This window comes from Nymphaea colorata, chromosome 5 (assembly GCF_008831285.2).
Source record: "Nymphaea colorata isolate Beijing-Zhang1983 chromosome 5, ASM883128v2, whole genome shotgun sequence".
Taxonomy (NCBI): Eukaryota; Viridiplantae; Streptophyta; class Magnoliopsida; order Nymphaeales; family Nymphaeaceae; genus Nymphaea; species Nymphaea colorata.
This window is the reverse complement of record NC_045142.1, coordinates 2,582,264-2,599,606: the sequence shown is the minus strand read 5'-3', so window position 1 is coordinate 2,599,606 and position 17,343 is coordinate 2,582,264. Positions and strand designations below refer to the sequence as shown.

At 41.9% G+C, this 17,343-nt stretch overlaps 5 protein-coding genes across 7 annotated transcripts; 1 reads left to right on the top strand and 4 right to left on the bottom strand.

The window, feature by feature from the left end:
- Window positions 1-528: 528 nt before the first annotated feature.
- On the bottom strand, window positions 529-5,887 carry LOC116254373 (UDP-glycosyltransferase 76F1-like). 3 transcript variants are annotated; one of them, XM_050077708.1, is made up of 3 exons: window positions 5,799-5,887; window positions 4,735-5,216; window positions 529-778 (listed from the first exon to the last, which is right to left on the bottom strand). In XM_050077708.1, exons 1-3 carry the CDS (start codon window positions 5,870-5,872, stop codon window positions 615-617), a joined length of 720 nt encoding a protein of 239 aa, XP_049933665.1. In that variant the 5' UTR covers window positions 5,873-5,887; the 3' UTR covers window positions 529-614. The 3 variants fall into 3 exon arrangements, with proteins under 3 accessions (XP_049933665.1, XP_049933666.1, XP_049933667.1); XM_050077709.1 differs by lacking the exon at window positions 529-778 and adding an exon at window positions 3,249-3,313; XM_050077710.1 differs by lacking the exon at window positions 529-778 and adding an exon at window positions 4,547-4,566.
- A 1,056-nt stretch (window positions 5,888-6,943) lies between these two features.
- LOC116255018 (UDP-glycosyltransferase 76B1-like) lies at window positions 6,944-9,005 on the bottom strand. The gene is made up of 2 exons (XM_031630718.2): window positions 8,540-9,005; window positions 6,944-7,974 (listed from the first exon to the last, which is right to left on the bottom strand). Exons 1-2 carry the CDS (start codon window positions 9,003-9,005, stop codon window positions 7,076-7,078), a joined length of 1,365 nt encoding a protein of 454 aa, XP_031486578.1. The 3' UTR covers window positions 6,944-7,075.
- Window positions 9,006-9,050: 45 nt separating this feature from the next.
- Window positions 9,051-9,899, bottom strand: LOC116255019 (UDP-glycosyltransferase 76F1-like). The gene is made up of 2 exons (XM_031630719.2): window positions 9,318-9,899; window positions 9,051-9,178 (listed from the first exon to the last, which is right to left on the bottom strand). Exons 1-2 carry the CDS (start codon window positions 9,781-9,783, stop codon window positions 9,129-9,131), a joined length of 516 nt encoding a protein of 171 aa, XP_031486579.1. The 5' UTR covers window positions 9,784-9,899; the 3' UTR covers window positions 9,051-9,128.
- A 292-nt stretch (window positions 9,900-10,191) lies between these two features.
- LOC116254981 (UDP-glycosyltransferase 76B1-like) lies at window positions 10,192-12,209 on the bottom strand. The gene is made up of 2 exons (XM_031630666.2): window positions 11,465-12,209; window positions 10,192-11,234 (listed from the first exon to the last, which is right to left on the bottom strand). The coding sequence occupies exons 1-2, from the start codon at window positions 11,934-11,936 to the stop codon at window positions 10,333-10,335; spliced, it is 1,374 nt and encodes a 457-aa protein (XP_031486526.1). The 5' UTR covers window positions 11,937-12,209; the 3' UTR covers window positions 10,192-10,332.
- A 3,766-nt stretch (window positions 12,210-15,975) lies between these two features.
- On the top strand, window positions 15,976-16,852 carry LOC116254982 (17.8 kDa class I heat shock protein-like). Its single transcript, XM_031630668.2, has one exon. The coding sequence runs from the start codon at window positions 16,121-16,123 to the stop codon at window positions 16,610-16,612; it is 492 nt and encodes a 163-aa protein (XP_031486528.1). The 5' UTR covers window positions 15,976-16,120; the 3' UTR covers window positions 16,613-16,852.
- The last annotated feature ends 491 nt before the right edge of the window (window positions 16,853-17,343 follow it).

Genomic DNA, 17,343 nt, shown 5'->3' with positions numbered 1-17,343 from the left:
TTTGAGCAGCATTGCTGCGTCAATGTGAATCAAACAGTAAGAAAAGATGCAGATACTGTTAATTAGACTCCAAACTACTTGAGTGAGGAGATGTAAGCCTTCAACTCATTGACAGCAGTGTAGGATGATCCTCCAACCTTCAAGCTATTAAGGGCAAGTTCTTGCAAAAGCCTAGCCTTCTCTCTTATCTCCTTCCCTTCCTTCTCCCCCATGATCAATTCCCTTACACTGTTCTTGACCTTCTCACTCTCAAGCTTCTCTCCCATCTCCATACCATTGCCCCATACATGCCAAATCATCCTAGCATTCACCTTCTGATCACCATAGGCTGGCCAACATAACATGGGCTTCCCTGCACATATGCTCTCCAGTGTTGAGTTCCAGCCGCAGTGCGACATGAAGGTGCCGCCGCCGGGTGCGCCAGCACCTCCGTCTGTGGCGCCCACTTGACCATGCACCTCCTGTCTTTAGTCTCGTCGGCGAACCGGTCGAGAAATCGAATCGACGCCTCCGACTTGACTGAACCGGGCCTTATCACCCCCAAGAAAGGATGTTGGCAGTCTCCTAAACCTTGAGCCAGCTCGGCCGGGCCCATCGTAGCCACGCTCCCAATGCTAATGTAGATCACTGAACCATGGGCGTGTTGGTCGAGCCATGTCAAACAGCTCCGGTCCTGCGGGAACATGGTGCCGGGGTTGCTCGAAGAGTAGGTAGCGCACAGAGGACCCAACAGGTATACAGGTGCCTGTGTTCTGGACCGGATCCAATGGAGGGCCGGCTGTTCCAATTTGTCAAAGGAGTTCATCAGTATGGCCGATGACTTCAGGGTCGAGTCCGCCACCCCCGCCATAGTCTTATTTTATCTTGTTATGTATTTTATTATTGCTATCTATTTGGGACTAAGGCCATTTCATGCATGAAAATCAAGTAAATCTATAGGGCGATCAAATCATGTTTCATAACCTGAATAACTTTAATTAACAATGCAAAACACTAGTCCTTCTTATTTCAACCTTACATATGTTTTGAAGATGGACTTTCTCCTAAGATTCTATGGATGAAAGCGGTAGAATTAATATTCGACTGACGACTACTGTTACTCAAATTAAGGGCCACCTTTATGCAAAATAAAAAAATATCATCCATAAGGTATGAACATAGAAATAAGAAATGGGTCTGTGTGGGCAATTGTCCACGCAGGCCCACATTAGACTCTGCTACTGCAGTCAACCCATCCCTACATGGAACGCTTAAAGAGAAGATATTTATAAAGAGAAGATATTTATTTGCATATGAGTACCTTCGGCCATCCCTACATGGAACGCTTAAAGAGAAGATATTTATAAAGAGAAGATATTTATTTGCATATGAGTACCTTCGGCCATCCCTACATGGAACGCTTAAAGAGAAGATATTTATAAAGAGAAGATATTTATTTGCAGTCAACCCATCCCTACATGGAACGCTTAAAGAGAAGATATTTATAAAGAGAAGATATTTATTTGCAGTCAACCCATCCCTACATGGAACGCTTAAAGAGAAGATATTTATAAAGAGAAGATATTTATTTGCATATGATAGGTAAATAAAATCCTTCGGCCATTCGAACCTATGTTCAATTATGGCTGTCCAATGCATTAATCGTTCAATTATGGTTGTCGGATGCATTAGATCAAAGATTAAACCTGATGCATTCTAGATATCTTAGAACTTTTCATCCTCTATATACACAAATTGCATAGATATAATGACCTTTAAAAGTTTTAAAGGGTGTGGGGACTGTTCGACGACAGGGGGAGGCCGTCACCTTCCCGTAACGACTGTTCAACAGGGTTGTCCCTGTTTGTCCATCTTCGCGAAAGGAATTCGCATCTCTCAAGACCAACAACCATGAATGGAAACAAAAGGCAGCCATGGCTTCTCTGTCCATTAAATGCCAAGATAGTGTCCTCTGCTGTGAAGCTCAACTGACGCAATGGTGGTTTCAGTTTTTAGTAAGTTGTCTTAGTGATAATTTGATTGCAGTAAAGATGGTGTATGAAGAAACACTTGCATTGCTTGTAAACATGACAAACTCATCTTGCCTCAAATGACCAATGATTCTTTATGAGCTTTAAATTCAAAAATGGGATACCAATTTTAGAAGTATATATGCTTTCATATGGCAATCAAGGTTTGGAATTTTGAATCATATATAACCAAATATAAATGCACCATCAATTGAAAATAGAAGAAAATAACTAAAAGAGAGAGAGAGAAAATAACTCTTGGTCTAAATTCTACATCTAAAGCAATTATGCACGAAACAGAAGCCTTGATTCATTATAAATTTGCTTATGCTATAGATCCAATATTCAAGCAGGTGCAATATGAAAGAGCCATGTTGCTGTTCAATGATTGGGCAATAGTTTTCTTTAGCACTGGATAAATCCCCTGATATATATATATATATATATATATATATATATATATATATATATATATATATATATATATATATATATATATATATATCAGGGGATGCATCTAGTGATAAAGAAAACTATTGCCCAATCATTGAACGGCATAAACCTTCACATGGCTCTTTCATATTGCATCTGCTCGAATATTGGATCTATAGCATAAGCAAATTTAGAATGAATCAAGGCTTCCGTCTCATGCATAATTGCTTTAGATGTAGAATTTAGACCAAGAGATATTTTCTCTTTCTCTTTTACTTATTTTCTTCTATTTTCAATTGATAGTGCATTTATATTTGGTTATATAAGATTCAAAATTCCAAACCTTGATTGCCATATGAAAGCATATATCCTTCTAAAATTGATATCCCATTTTTGAATTTAAAGCTCATAAAGAATCATTGGCCAAGATGAGTTTGACATGTTTAAAAGCCATGCAAGTGTTTCTTCATACACCATCTTTACTGCAATCAAATTCTCACTAAGACAACTTACTAAAAACTGAAACCACCATTGCTGCTTCAGTTGAGCTTCACAGCAGAGGACACTATCTTGGCATTTAATGGACAGAGAAGCCATGGCTGCCTCTTCCTTCCATTCATGGTTGTTGGTCTTTCCAAATCTCCCCATAAATGGCTTTTATATGTTTGCATCTCTCTCACGTATCCAAGAGCTTTCAGGGTTGAACTTTTCACCGTGAGAAAAAATAATAAAGAATCATTTATCAAGCAATGGTTTCAACTAATACGAAAGAAGAAAAGGAAAAAGTGGAACAAAGAGAAGCACCTCACTAAGCTTTCGCTTTCACATGCTGATCAAAAGCTGCTTCATATCGTAAAAGCGAGAAGCGGAGACTTTGTTGTGTAGAGATGGTTGACAATCCAATTTATAGTAGAGAAATTAGCCCAATAAAGAAATTACGGATACAATATTATCGTAAGAAAATCGCACAAAATAAAGCAATTATAGATGCAAAATTATCAATCGTCAATTTTATGTAAGTTCATTGCCTTTTACACATTAATTTGGTTCATTCACTATATATTGGATTAGGACTGGTAGTTAGGATAAAAAAAAATCCTTGTATATTAGTTCAATTTCAACATCCACAGTGGAAACAAATAGATGGTTCCATTTATATATTGATTCTCATGGCATCTTCCTTTTAGAGAAGATTTAAGATTACAACCAAAGGATTTATGAAGATCAGCAAAGTAATGAAGGCGTTAATTGGTGGGGAGAGGACCATGAGTTCCAGTCCTCCCCTTGCCCACCGTCAGTGACAATGGTAGGCAATTATGGATTTATGGATTTCGAGGACTAATATTTGGTACTTTAGATCCAAGGATCCACCCTAGATTTTAAAAATCCAAAATTACATGTTAACAATTTTAAAAATCTCTTTTTGGCCCTTGTAAACATTTTGAAAAATATATAATGCCCCGGCATCAATAGCCCAAAAGCAAAAATCTGAACAAAATCAAACTGATGTATTTGATCATGCTAGATTTCCTAGGCATTGAGTCCAAATCCAATATTATTCCAAAACAAAAAAAGTGGTTAAGAAAAAGAGAATTTTGATCTGGAATCCTAATGTAAGGCAGATTCCCCTTGTTAGGTGCCTGACAATGTTAACTAAATGAACCAAAACAGATGGTTAAGTTTTATGTATTCTGATTTGCACAAAAGTAGAAGTATGGTTTTTGTATGAAAGATGACAACTTAAGTTGTGAGGCATTGGTTAGTTAAGTATCATATGTACATATGCTAGTCTCTCTTACTGAACATGTGACGCTAGACATAAAAGAAGAAGTGTGAGAAAGAAGAAGTGTGAGAAGGAGAAGGACGTGTCTGAGTAAGGCTGCATTATGAAATACCCTTCTTGCTCATCAGAAAATATGGGACCAAGCAGATGAAAATCTATTGCAAGGGGCATCGTGTCATGACCGTTGTCCGGTCGAGATCCGGCGGACCGACCCTACGTCCGATCGAGATCCGGCGGATCGGCCGTGCACTACTGAGGAGGAACCCAAGGAATGGGAAGAACAAACATCCTCTAGAGTTTGTTGATTTGACAGCAAGACAAGGAGAAAATTCCAGCTTCACCCTAACAAAAGGGCCAAAGAAAAAACAAATGGAGGCCATTAATGTTTATGGGATTATCCGTATGCTTATAAATGAATGATTGAGATGGTCCAGCAATTTTCCATGGTGAGATGACATAGTAACAAAGAAGCTGCTGCCAACCAAGGGTTTGAAGAGCAGAGCAGGTTACCTTTGACCGGAAGGTGACCGAGCTGATGCAGCAAAACGAAGGAACCAAAAAGCATGAAGGAGGTGGGGCTGTTCGTCCGCAGGACCACCCACGGCAGCCCCAGTTCTCCGGCGACGCGCCCGCCGGAATACAAGGAATCCGACACAATACAGTCCACGAACTCGTCGCCGCTCTGGATTCGCTTCATCAGAGACACCAACGGCTGCTCGCAATGAGCGATGATGGTGTAGACCTGGTCCATGATGCCCATGCCGGCGACGAGGACGGGGTCTATGCCGTCGGCGAAGGACTCGAACCGGAAGTGGGGATGGTTTCTTGGGTCGGGAGCGTTGAAGTGGGCATGAACGATGGTGATGGAGAAGCCTCTGGAGTGGAGGAGAGACGCGAGTTGCATCATGCTCTGCTCCTTCCCATTCTTGTCCGTGTCCCTGGACGTCGTGTTCCCAAATCCTATTAATCTACTAGCTTTTCCGGTGCAAAGCCTGCTGGGAAAGGGCTCCCGACATTTATTTATAAAGAAGAAAGAAGGGACACAAAGAAAAACTGTAAGAGTAAAGAGGAAACAGGCACACCCACCTCAACAGAGACTAATTAGAAACTTGGTTCTAAAATTTGACCAGAGAGACAGTGAGAGTGGACAATTCATCAACAATTTTGTCAAGAAGTTTCAAAAACAATAGAAAACAACTTAAAAAAACTAAAGAAAGGTCAGTCACTGGTAATTGATTTAGAGCAAATGCAAATGCAAAGAGCAAGATGCACATCTATAGTCGAATCACAGTGACATGAGTAGTTGTGTTCCTATTTTTCACCGACAGTTGATGAATCAAGAGCAACCAGAAAAAACAGAAACGGCAAGACAAAAAAAAAAGTCAGCTATGACTTAGACCAATTGAGAGAAGCGAGGTGCACTATTAAGAAAGGCAAAGTGTACATCTGCGTGTTTGATAGCAAGAAGATGCAAAGTGTGTTGCATAGAGATTGTGACACATTGAAAGAACAATATGTTCCATAGAACATAGGTACAAATTCCAGGGAAGGAGGGTCAGGATCGGTTTACATACCTCCCTAGCTTTTTCCAGGTCGAAGATCTCAATAGCTGCAACCTCAACTTCTTCTTCCTATTTGGATCTAACATCCAACAAAACTGCTTCAAGTTGGATATGGGAAAAATTAATGTTGGATTAAGAAAAACGGACGGGATTAGGATTCACGAAATGATATCCAATTGAATTCAGATTTAAATAAATATCCAATTATACTCAGATTTGGGTTCATACTAATATTAGATTTAGTTTCAAATAAACACCTTACATACAATGTCCATATACTTTTGAAGTCTGTTCATAACATATTGCAGGGTGGTTTTAGCTTGGTTTAAAAAATGCATTTGGATTCAAATGTGTATTTAAAAATTGCATTCTGATTGTGTTTGGATTCAAACATGGTATGAATCTTTTTCATTTGCATTTGAATCCAATATGTGAACGTCCTAAAAAGCAGATTTGGTTAATAGTATATGAGTATGATCCATTGACATCTCTATCTCTATATGCACAACAGCAGAACAATAGATTTCCTAGGCTAAGTGCCTATGCAGATTATATATGATCAGATTTATGAGTCATGATCTGTTTGCTTTATAATTAATAGTTCTTGACATTAAAAGGTCATCTAGAGTTGAATTTGCTTGTGCAAGCATGATGAGTATTTCATCTTACCGTTCAAACAAGAGCCCAAGCTCTCATCCAACAATTATCCACCTAGGTAAAAGACATGCTTCCAATGCATTGGGGTGCGGCCCTCACCACACATCAATTTGCATGCTAGTGGCCCCTTTTTTACAGCAAAGAGAGTTGAAAGTCTGAAAATTCGAAGCAAAAACAGATCATCTACCAACCAATGCAGCCAACCCTATATGTAATAGCTTAGATTTGAAACACTATGGAGGTCGTGATTTATAATTTTTATTTATTGTATGGTTCAAGTACTCAAAAAGCTGTTGACGTAACATGAGTTTGATTTCATAGATGTGGTTCCTCTGGAGTGACAATGCTTGACACTCAAGTTGAATTGAATGATATACAGTAGAACTACTCAAGTTTTCAAGCAGCTCTAGGCCTTAAGGGCACAGAAAAACAAGGGAGCTTCGACATCTCACTCGAGCAGTGTGATTCCCTCTGCTCATTATTAAAACTATGGAAAAAAATACACAGGAAATATATATTTATATTGCAGAATCAAGAATTCTGCATTGGATATGCTGAAATATTACATATGGAATTGTGAGCAGCATTGCGCGTCAATGTGAATCAAACAGTAAGAAAAGATGCAGATACCGTTAATTAGACTCCAAACTACTTGAGTTGAAAGAGGAGATATAAGCCTTCAACTCATTGACAGCAGTGTAGGATGGTCCTCCAACCTTCAAGCTACTAAGGGCAAGTTCTTGCAAAAGCCTAGCCTTTTCCCTGATCTCCTTCCCTTCCTTCTCCCCCATCATCAATTCCTTTACACTGTTCTTGATCCTCTCACTCTCAAGCTTCTCTCCCATCTCCATACCATTGCCCCATACATGGCAAATCATCCTTGCATTCACCTTCTGGTCACCAAAGGCTGGCCAACACAACATGGGCTTCCCTGCACACATGCTCTCCAGTGTCGAGTTCCAGCCGCAGTGCGACATGAAAGCGCCGACCGCCGGGTGCGCCAGCACCTCGGTCTGCGGCGCCCACTTGACCATGCACCCTCTATCTTCAGTCTCGAGTGCGAACCGGTTGAGAAATCGAACCAACTCCTCCGACTTGACCGAACCGGGCCGTATCACCCACAAGAAAGGATGTTGGCAGTCTCCTAAGCCTTGAGCCATCTCGACCAGCTCGGCCGGACCCATCGTAGCCAAGCTCCCAATGCTGATGTAGATCACGGAACCATGGGCGTGCCGGTCGAGCCAAGTCAAACAGCTCCGGTCCTGCCGGAAGAGGCTGCCTGGGTTGATTGAAGAGGAGGCAGCGCACAGAGGACCCAACAGGAACACAGGCGCCTGTGTTCTGGACCGGATCCAGTCAAGGGCTGGCTCTTCCAATTTGTCAAAGGAGTTCATCAGTATGGCCGATGACTTCAAGGTCGAGTCTATCAGGGCGGCTACGGTCTTGAAAAAGCGTTCAGATTGATCATTTCCGACTAGCGGCAGGTCCTTCACTCGGAATGGCGGCAGCTCCTTGATCATGGCTTCTGGATCTGAGTTTGAACATAATAAAGTCTCTTTAATCGGATCAAGGATCACTACTGAATGCATTGGCAAACTTCTCATGATCTTGAGATCTTTGATCCGTGGTCTTGGACAGGGACAATAAATCCTTTACTCACTCTATATATTCTGAGTAATAATACTAGGGATTTTAGATCCACGGTTTGAAAATCTAAAGTTTGACAAAATCATCGATTTCAGCACCGTATTTTGTTATTTTAATAGGAGTATTTTGATCATTGCACACCTTGTGTACAATTTTTTCGAGCATCGACTGCGCACTGTTTAGGAGTAATCCAAGGAACAGGAGAATCAAACATCTTTCTACAGTGCTTCAGGTTCACAACAACAAGACAAACAGAAAATCCCAGCTTTACGGCAAAAAGACCAACCAAAAAAAAAAAAGAGCTAAGAATGTATTCATGGGATTATCCATAAGATTACAAATTAATATTAAATGAATGGTTGAGATGACAGAGAAACTTTTTTGTGGGATGTGACGTAAAATCATGGAAGCTGCTGCCAACGAAGAGTTTGAAGAGCAGAGCAGGTTACCTTTGAGAGGAAGGTAGCCCAGCTGATGCAGCAAAGCGAAGGAACCAAAAACCATCATGGAGTTGAGGCTGTTCGTCCGCAGAACGACCCACGGCAGCCCCAGTTCTCCGGCGACGCGCCAGCTGGAATACATGGAATCCGACACAATACAGTCCACGAACTCGTCGCTGCTCTGGATTCGCTTCATCAGAGACACCAACGGCTGCTCGCAGTGAGCGATGATGGTGTAGACCAGGTCCATTATGCCCATGTCGGCGACGAGGTCGGGGTCTATGCCGTCGGAGAAGGACTCGAACCGGAAGTGGGGATGGTTTCTGGGGTCGGGAGCGTTGAAGTGGGCATGAACGATGGTGATGGAGAAGCCTCTGGAGTGGAGGAGAGACGCGAGTTGCATCATGGGGGTGATGTGCCCCTGCAAAGGGAACGGGAACAGCGCTAGATGCAGAGATGCTCTGCTCCTTCCCATTCTTGTCCGTGTCCCTGGACGTCGTGTTCCCAAATCCTATTAATGTAATGGCTTTTCCTGTGCAAAGCCTGCCGGGAGATCCGGCGGATCGACCGTGCACTATTGAGGAGGAACAAACATCCTCTAGAGTGTTTTGAGTTGGCCGCAAAACAAGGAGAAAATTCCAGCTTCACCTTAACAAATAGAGGCCATGAATGTTTATGGGATTATCCGTATGCCGTATAAAAGAATGGTTGAGATGGTCGAGCAATTTTCCATGGTGAGAGGACATAATGACAAAGAAGCTGGGGTTTGAAGAGCAGAGCAGGTTACCTTTGACTGGAAGGTAGCCGAGCTGATGCAGCAAAACGAAGGAACCAGAAAGCATGAAGGAGGTGGGGCTGTTCGTCCGCAGGACCACCCACGGCAGCCCCAGTTCCCCGGCAACGCGCCCGCCGGAATACAAGGAATCCGACACAATACAGTCCACGAACTCGTCGCCGCTCTGGATTCGCTTCATCAGAGACACCAACGGCTGCTCGCAATGAGCGATGATGGTGTAGACCTGGTCTATTATGCCCATGCCGGCGACGAGGTCGGGGTCTATGCCGTCGGCGAAGGACTCGAAGCGGAAGTGGGGATGGTTTCTGGGGTCGGGAGCGTTGAAGTGGGCATGAACGATGGTGATGGAGAAGCCTCTGGAGTGGAGGAGAGACGCGAGTTGCATCATGGGGGTGATGTGCCCCTGCAAAGGGAACGGGAATAGAGCTAGATGCAGAGATGCTCTGCTCCTTACCATTGTTTCGGTGGCTGCCGTGTTCTTCGCGGTTGGTGTATATAAAATAATTTCATGTGTTATTTTAAGTATAAAAAAAGTTCATGATTAATAAAAAAAGAAACATGAGTAAGAATAAAAACAAAAAGTGCAAAAAAGTGCCTCTATATCTGATTTCTATAAGGTCACTATAACTTAAATTTGAATATATTGACATCTCCACTCTAACTTAAATTGAATATAATGCCCACTCTCATATGCGCCAGGTGAACCTGATGAAGGATGGAAGCAAAAAAGAGGAGGTCTCTAGAAAAGAGTGAGAAAGAAGAAAAAGCTTGCTTTCAAATTTGACAGTGGACAGATGGGTAGATGTCTAATTCAAGTGCAACCATAAAAGATGAATTGAGAGGACTTTGCTTGCCAACTCAATTTTAGCATCCCAACATAAAGCCATCTCATCTTTCAAGTCATTGGACAACTCAATGATATATATATATATATATATATATATATATATATATAGTTGTTTAAATAAAAAAAAAAACCATCAAACAGGTTTTTTATGACACAAACCTAGAAAGAGTCAGAACTATGTGGAATCAAAGAGGATATATGATCAATAAACCTACTGGTAGACTCATAAGATGAACCCCCAGTCTTCATGCTTTCAAGAACAAGCTGCTGCAACAGTCTGGCCTTCTCCCTCATCTTCTTCCCTTTCTCTTCCCCCATTAGTAGTTCCTTTATACTGTTCTTCATCTTCTCACTTTCAAGCTTCTCTCCCATCTCCACCCCATTGCTCCATACTTGGCATACAAGCCTTGCATTCACCATTTGATCACCATAGGCAGGCCAACAGATCATCGGCTTCCCTGCACATATGCATTCTAGAGTCGAGTTCCAGCCACAGTGGGTCATGAACCCACCCACAGCTGGGTGCGCCAGCACTTCGCTCTGCGGCGCCCACTTCACTACTCGACCCATGTCCTGGCTCTCCTCCACGAACTGGTCTAACAATTGAACCGAGTCCTCGGACCGGACCAAACCGGGCCGAATCACCCACAAGAAGGGCTGCCGGCTGTCCCTTAGGCCCTGAGCCATTTGGGTCAGGTTTGCTGCATCCATCCTAGCCACGCTCCCAATGCTCACATACATCACGGTCCCACTGGCCTGCTTGTCGAGCCAACTCAAACAACTCCTGTCTTGCCGGATCAGGCTGCCAGAGTCGCCGGAGGCGTAATTGCACAAGGGACCGAGCACGTAAATCGGCGCCGGAATTTCAGACCGGAGAGAGTCTAGGGTGGGTTGTTCCAGTTTGTCCATGGAGTTGAGAACAAGTGCTGATGACTTCTTAGTTGCTTCCACCATCTCACCGATGAACTGAAAAAATGATTCAGATTCCCCTGTTTTAACCAGAGGCAAGTCCTTCACCCTGAACGGTGGCTTCTCCTTGATCACAGACTCGAGTTCGCTATCTGAATGGTGACAATTTTGACAGCAACAGTAAGATCTCTCTCATGGCTTCAACACTATTGAGATATGTATATAAAACGTTTGAATACTTGGAAAAAAAAAAAAGTTTGCATAAGAAATGACACTCAAGAACTGAACTATTACTGCCTTCATGACTCAAAAAGGAAAAAAATTAACCATTGATGGCGGAACCACGTTTCCCAGCAATGTCAAGGATGTCATGTAATTTTACCTTGGACAGGAATGTAGCCCATTTGGCGCAGGGAAGGGAAGGCAGCGAAGAACATGAAGGAGGTGGGGCTGCTGGTCCGGAAGACCAGCCATGGCAGCCCCAGTTCTTGGGCTACCGCCCTGCTGAAATACGCAAGCGCATCGGAGACGACACAGTCGACCCGATTTTGGCCGCTCTGAATCCTCCCCATTACAGATCTGAATGGCTGCTTCAAGCTGTCTACAATAGTAGAGAGCATTTCGAGTATGCCCATGGCGCCGAATTGGTCGGGCTCTATGCCGTCGGCGAAGGGCTCGAACCTGAACTGGGGATGCTTTGTGTGATCCGGAGCGTTGTAGCGGGCGTGGACGATGGTGATGGAGAAGCCTCTGGAGTGGAGAAGGTGAGCGAGCTGCAGCATGGGAGTGATGTGCCCTTGTAGGGGGAAAGGGAAGAGAGCTAGGTGGGGAGCTGCTGCCCTTCTTCCTTCCATTTTTTCAGAGTTAGATCTTCTTTTCTTCCACTCTGTTCACCCCTGCGGCTTCTTTTCAGCACAGCGATCACAAGTTCTCTGCAGCGTAATGGCACGAACTACATTCTGAAAACCGGTTTCTTAAGATCTTCCCTTTTTTAATGGTACAGTTAAGAACCAAGAAATCGGATTCTTGAATGAGTTCACTTGACTCTTTGAGTAGATAATTATGATATTAAGAATATCCGAAATTGAAAGGACTGAGATTTTTCCGAATATTTTATGAACAGGTTGTGATGTTTTGGGGATTCTATGTGTAGCGGAAGCTTTTGGAAAGAGAACACCAAATTCAACTTTTAAACTATAAATGCGACAAAGTTCTGGTTCGACCGAGACTGCTCACATGGGTGTTCAGGTTTTTGTACAATGGGCGACGAATGGCTGCAGAGGCATGGTTGAGCCTGCCATTTTGCTTTGGATATGGGAGTCTTCTTCTTGAGCCAATAAAATAGAAAACGATGGACTGGCTTAAGAAATTGAGTTCTTAAGCACATGCCATAGAACGGAAACCGATGAGTTTGATAAAAAAAATACTGAACTGCCTAAACAATGTCATTTTCTCATTTCACTTGACACTGTCTTTCCGTCCGGTTTTCCGGCGACCATCTCCGGCCGATCCACCAGCCTAATTCTTTTCGTCTTCTTCTTCTTGTCTTTCTCGTCCGGGATTTTGTTTGGGGTGTTCGGAAGATTTCAACCAGCATGGATAATCCTGATGAAAATTACAGTTCAGGCAAATTGGCAGAAAGTGGCGCAGCAACTATCAGATCTTAGAAGAGCATCTCTCAAATTTCAACAATCAAGTTCATATCTTCCGAGAAAGTAATAAATTGGTTCATCGGTAAATCTCCGAGCTGGAGGGCTTCCATTCAGCCTCTTGGGAGCTTCTGATAATTCATGAAAAATGTACATGCGACTATGGTACATGCTGAGCATAATTCATGGTTTTGATGGCTGATCTTTCCATCATGGACCGATTGAATTAGATTTTAATGATGCAACACAATCTAAATCTTGGTATAAGCTGACAGAATTCTAAATTTTGGTACTCTGTAAAACAACGTTCACTTGTTACTAGCTGATTTAGAAATGTCTAATTCCTTTTCATAAGGAAAAGGGCAGATTTATGAGGTGGTTTGGTAGCTAGGACATTTTATGAGTATTTCAAGATTTACTAAACGTTTGAACTAGAAGGGCAAATTTATAGAAACTGTAACAGATTTATGAAACACTTACAAAGTATTTTTTTTATAAAACGATCTCTGTATGGCTGTTTGTAGCTGATGAATTGCCTACTTGAAGCCTGAAGCTAACCATACGAAAAATTTTGAAGTCATTCTCCACGATTCCACTTTAATTTGCTTAGAAACGTTCATCATGTTCACTTCAACAACCTGTTCTTGTTTCTTATATCAGGGAAAGGGAAAAAATAAGATGAATTGGTGGCTATGTCACAGTGGTACATGGAATATGCGCACGTACCAGTACCAATACAGCGGTACCGCATGGTACTGCTGGATCAGTTCCAAGGTATGAACTTGTCCAAATCTTTTTTTTTTCATTTTCTTACATTTTAATCATATTTTGTTAGTTTATTTATGTTTTATGATATTATATGTAGAAATTATAACAGAAACTATGAAAAATTGTCTTATATATATATATATATATAATTTTGTCATACCCTATCAAAATTTTTTAGATTTTCATAACCATACTCTACCTGCGTGACATATATTAGTGGAAATGTTTAGGATAAATTCATCCATCAGCATCAATGAGACGATAATAACTTCTTTTTGACAACATAAGCCCAAAGAAAAAGAGGAAGAGAACCGTTTCGGGCTTGAGTCTCTCGTTCTAAAGCATGGTCTCATTCACTTTTTCTCTTGTCTTTTGTGCCGTCATTTTGTCGTGTTTGCCATTGCCTTTTGGTATGATGATCAAGCCGCAGCCTTCCTTTCTTTTGTACATAATATTTGGCGCTTGAACCAATCATATTACCATATATGCGTAAGTCATTCGCCTAGAAAATTCATTTTTTGGAAAAAAATATTTATAAAGATTATGGTTTAACAAAAGCATAAGGTTTAATTTAAAGACTTTAAATAAAATGAATTGGTAAAGGCGCCTAGCAGTTGGGCTTTTGAAAGTTATCAAATAGACGCTTAATTGTTCAAAGAATTTTTCAAAGCTTTGATACTGATATAAACTGACAAAAATATCTATTATTATTAAAAAAAAACACACACACATCTTTCCTTAGTTGATGAACGATATTCTTGTCTTAAGAAAGAAGTATTTTTGGCCTTTTATGTTGAAAATTAATATGTTTTTGTGCATACACAGATCAAGGGCACATTTTTTAATTTTCAAAATTTGAGCAGCTGATATTATTTACCCAAACCTCATATCCATTTTTGCAATTTTTCCAAAACTTACTCATCCAATGTTGTCAACTGATAGAAGCTTTTTCTAATTTATTCCTGAATTAAGGGCAATTGATGAATTAAGCATGCCTTACTGCTATTGACAAGTCGAGTCTTGCCTTTAATATATTTTTAGAATTAACCAGGATCAATTAAAGCCATTTCTTTTAAAACAAAGGTGTGGACACATAACTCTCTCTCTCTCTCTATATATATATATATAAGTGGGATTGGTTAATAAATTAAACCATGCTGTCCTTGCTCAAGCCCATTCATTTAGGACAAGAGATCATGCTAAGCACCGAGCTCAATTTACATGGGTGCATGAGTGCATCTCTTTTTCTAAATAAAACAATCTTTTTGAATATTTTATGTAAAATTCAGTATCATACTTTTATCATAATATCGAAGTCCATAGGTATTATATGTGTATTGGAATATTATATGAAATAAAAAAAAATTATTGAGATCTTATTTGTGAATAAGATCTCACGAGAACTCAAAAATCAAGTTTTAATTTTTCTTGGGTTATATATGGCACAAGTCAGCTGATGCTTTGTGTTGGCAGGGGCCGATACTATGCGGACCGGCTATGACAAGGTGACAAGTAAACCTGAGTCTCGGGTCGGGTACATGATGGATACCAATAGAGAAACTTATAGGGAGGTAAGTTTTTTCAAGTCCTTTTGAAAGCTAGATTTTTTTTATAGGACACTAAATACATAGTTAGCAACTCATTTCACTTAAGTCCATAGAGTCGTCACCTAAGTTTTGTGGGGCTGCCTCACATAACTGGACCCAGGTCCACCTAAATCTCACTATAAATTTTAGAGTAGCTCCGTGGGGCACATGCCCCCACGAAAACTCCACATATATCCACTTGGCAGACATTAAAATCTTAATGTTAATTTTGTTGTTCCAATGATAGATACTCAGCCAAATCAAACCTACTACTTACTCCTTCAACTAAATACTCTAAACTTTAAACCTAAAAACAAAAGCCAAATCAACCTTTTCGATTTGCAAGAATTATTAGAAGACCAGACCAAAAATAATTTTCTTGGGAAGATTGCATATGTAATTCCTTATTAGATAAATTGGAAAAATAAAATTGATGGGTATCCCTTCGCTTGTCGATGGTGTAAATGGGTTTGGATCATTTTAAAAAGTTATTTGAATTTTTCTGATACAGGGATCGGATCCAGGCATACAAGCGTCGTGGATCCAACCCTCGACATCCACAGCCCCTTCGGTTGTTCAGAGCCTCGATCCGAGACGATTACAGAAAACAAGCCCTCAAAACTTGGTCACCCGAAAGACAAGCCTGAGTACTTTCAGCACGCCTGCCTCTAGAACTCTATCCCACTATTCCAAGACTACCCATTGAAGTCTACTTTGACGGGCGCCTTGATACGTGCATGCTCCAACGAGTCTTCCTCAAGTTTGAGCTCCGAGACGGGTCCAGAAGAATGCAGAAAATTCACGATCCTTCTCCGACGTGGTATTGCTTATCCTCCAAGACAAAAATATACCGCTTCTCTACGGAACTTTCTAGATCGCCCCATCGTTCTCTTCTCCCCCGTGTATAAGAGAGTCGTCGGCCCTTCCTCTTTCTCGAGTTGGAATTCTCTGAGCTCTCTGCAACCCTCTGCGGATCGTTTTCCGATCATTTTCTCTCTGTTGTTCTTCCTGCTTTTCTCTCTCTAGACGAAGAAAATGTCGCTCATTCCGAGCTTCTTCGGGCGCCGCAGCAACGTATTCGACCCCTTCTCCCTCGACGTCTGGGATCCGTTCGAGGGCTTCCCCTTCAACAACAACCGGCCTCTCGCCGACCTGCGCTCCTCTTTCCTGGGCGGCGGGGAGATGTCCGCCTTCGTCAACGCCAAGGTCGACTGGAAGGAGACGCCTGAGGCCCACGTCTTCAAGGCCGATCTCCCCGGGATGAGGAAGGAGGAGGTCAAGGTCGAGATCGAGGAAGGCAGCGTGCTTCAGATTAGCGGCCGCAGGAACAAGGAGGTCGAGGAGAAGAACGACCAGTGGCACCGCGTGGAGCGGAGCAGCGGGGAGTTTCTCAGGCGGTTCCGGCTGCCGGAGAACGCCAAGGTCGATCAGGTGAAGGCCGCGATGGAGAACGGCGTGCTCACGGTGACCGTGCCCAAGGTGGAGCCCAAGAAGCCCAACGTCAGGTCCATTGACATCTCCGGCTGAGGCGTTAATGTGGGTTTTGAAATTTTCGTGTGAGAATGGAATTTCTCTTTTAGATGTGGCTGATCTTCTGGATTTCTGCCGTCTGTTTTCTTTCTAGTGTCGGTTGCACTCGAGTCTGCGTTCTTGATTTCCCCTGCGTTGTTCTTGTCTCTCTTGTACCTAGTAGGATCTTGTTGTCTGTATATGCTCAGGATGTTTGGGAGACATGAATAAAAGAATGGATATCTAGTTTTGGACTAATGGTTCCTCCTCGTTTTCTGCTCGTTTATTGCTCTGTTCTTGCTAGGTTTGATGCTCCAAAGCTGCTTTAATCATTCAATCAACGATGGGAGCTAAATCAGAAATTGTCGATTCAGCGGAGTAATCTTAGGTGGCGCCATCCTTCTATTTTTTTCTCCACTTGCTTCAATTTTTTCCGAAGAGCACTAGAAACTTCTTTTTGGAAAGGACGAAATGAGGGGAATGGGGTGAGGCAACGAGGGTATATGTTGGATGCATTTGTAGATGATCAGCATTAAGACCAAGCACTTCGCTAAGGGAAAATGGTGTAACCGACGAACTCAGGTGGTAAAATGATGAGTTTGAGACCACGATGAGATCTATTGAATTTAATTCCCAAGATTCTTGATAGAACGTTTTCCTGCAATGAATGAGTTCTTGAAATGGATGATACGTAGTCGAAAATTTAGTTGCTGAATGGAGCATTTTCTCATGTTCCTCTGTTTCCCCAC

Bases quoted from the DNA above. Each gene is read 5' to 3' on its own strand.
- LOC116254982 (XM_031630668.2), top strand. From the start codon at position 16,121: ATGTCGCTCATTCCGAGCTTCTTCGGGCGCCGCAGCAACGTATTCGAC.
- LOC116254373 (XM_050077708.1), bottom strand. From the start codon at position 5,872: ATGTTAGATCCAAATAGGAAGAAGAAGTTGAGGTTGCAGCTATTGAGA. The intron at 5,217-5,798 runs GTATGTAAACCG...CTTTCCCAGCAG, and splicing joins ACCTGGAAAAAGCTAGGGAG to GCTTTGCACCGGAAAAGCTA. The intron at 779-4,734 runs GTAACCTGCTCT...AAATTGGAACAG, and splicing joins CGGTCACCTTCCGGTCAAAG to CCGGCCCTCCATTGGATCCG.
- LOC116254981 (XM_031630666.2), bottom strand. From the start codon at position 11,936: ATGGAAGGAAGAAGGGCAGCAGCTCCCCACCTAGCTCTCTTCCCTTTC. The intron at 11,235-11,464 runs GTAAAATTACAT...GTCACCATTCAG, and splicing joins GGGCTACATTCCTGTCCAAG to ATAGCGAACTCGAGTCTGTG.
- LOC116255019 (XM_031630719.2), bottom strand. From the start codon at position 9,783: ATGGTAAGGAGCAGAGCATCTCTGCATCTAGCTCTATTCCCGTTCCCT. The intron at 9,179-9,317 runs GTAACCTGCTCT...CTATTTGTTAAG, and splicing joins CGGCTACCTTCCAGTCAAAG to GTGAAGCTGGAATTTTCTCC.
- LOC116255018 (XM_031630718.2), bottom strand. From the start codon at position 9,005: ATGGGAAGGAGCAGAGCATCTCTGCATCTAGCGCTGTTCCCGTTCCCT. The intron at 7,975-8,539 runs GTAACCTGCTCT...GTTCAAACTCAG, and splicing joins GGGCTACCTTCCTCTCAAAG to ATCCAGAAGCCATGATCAAG.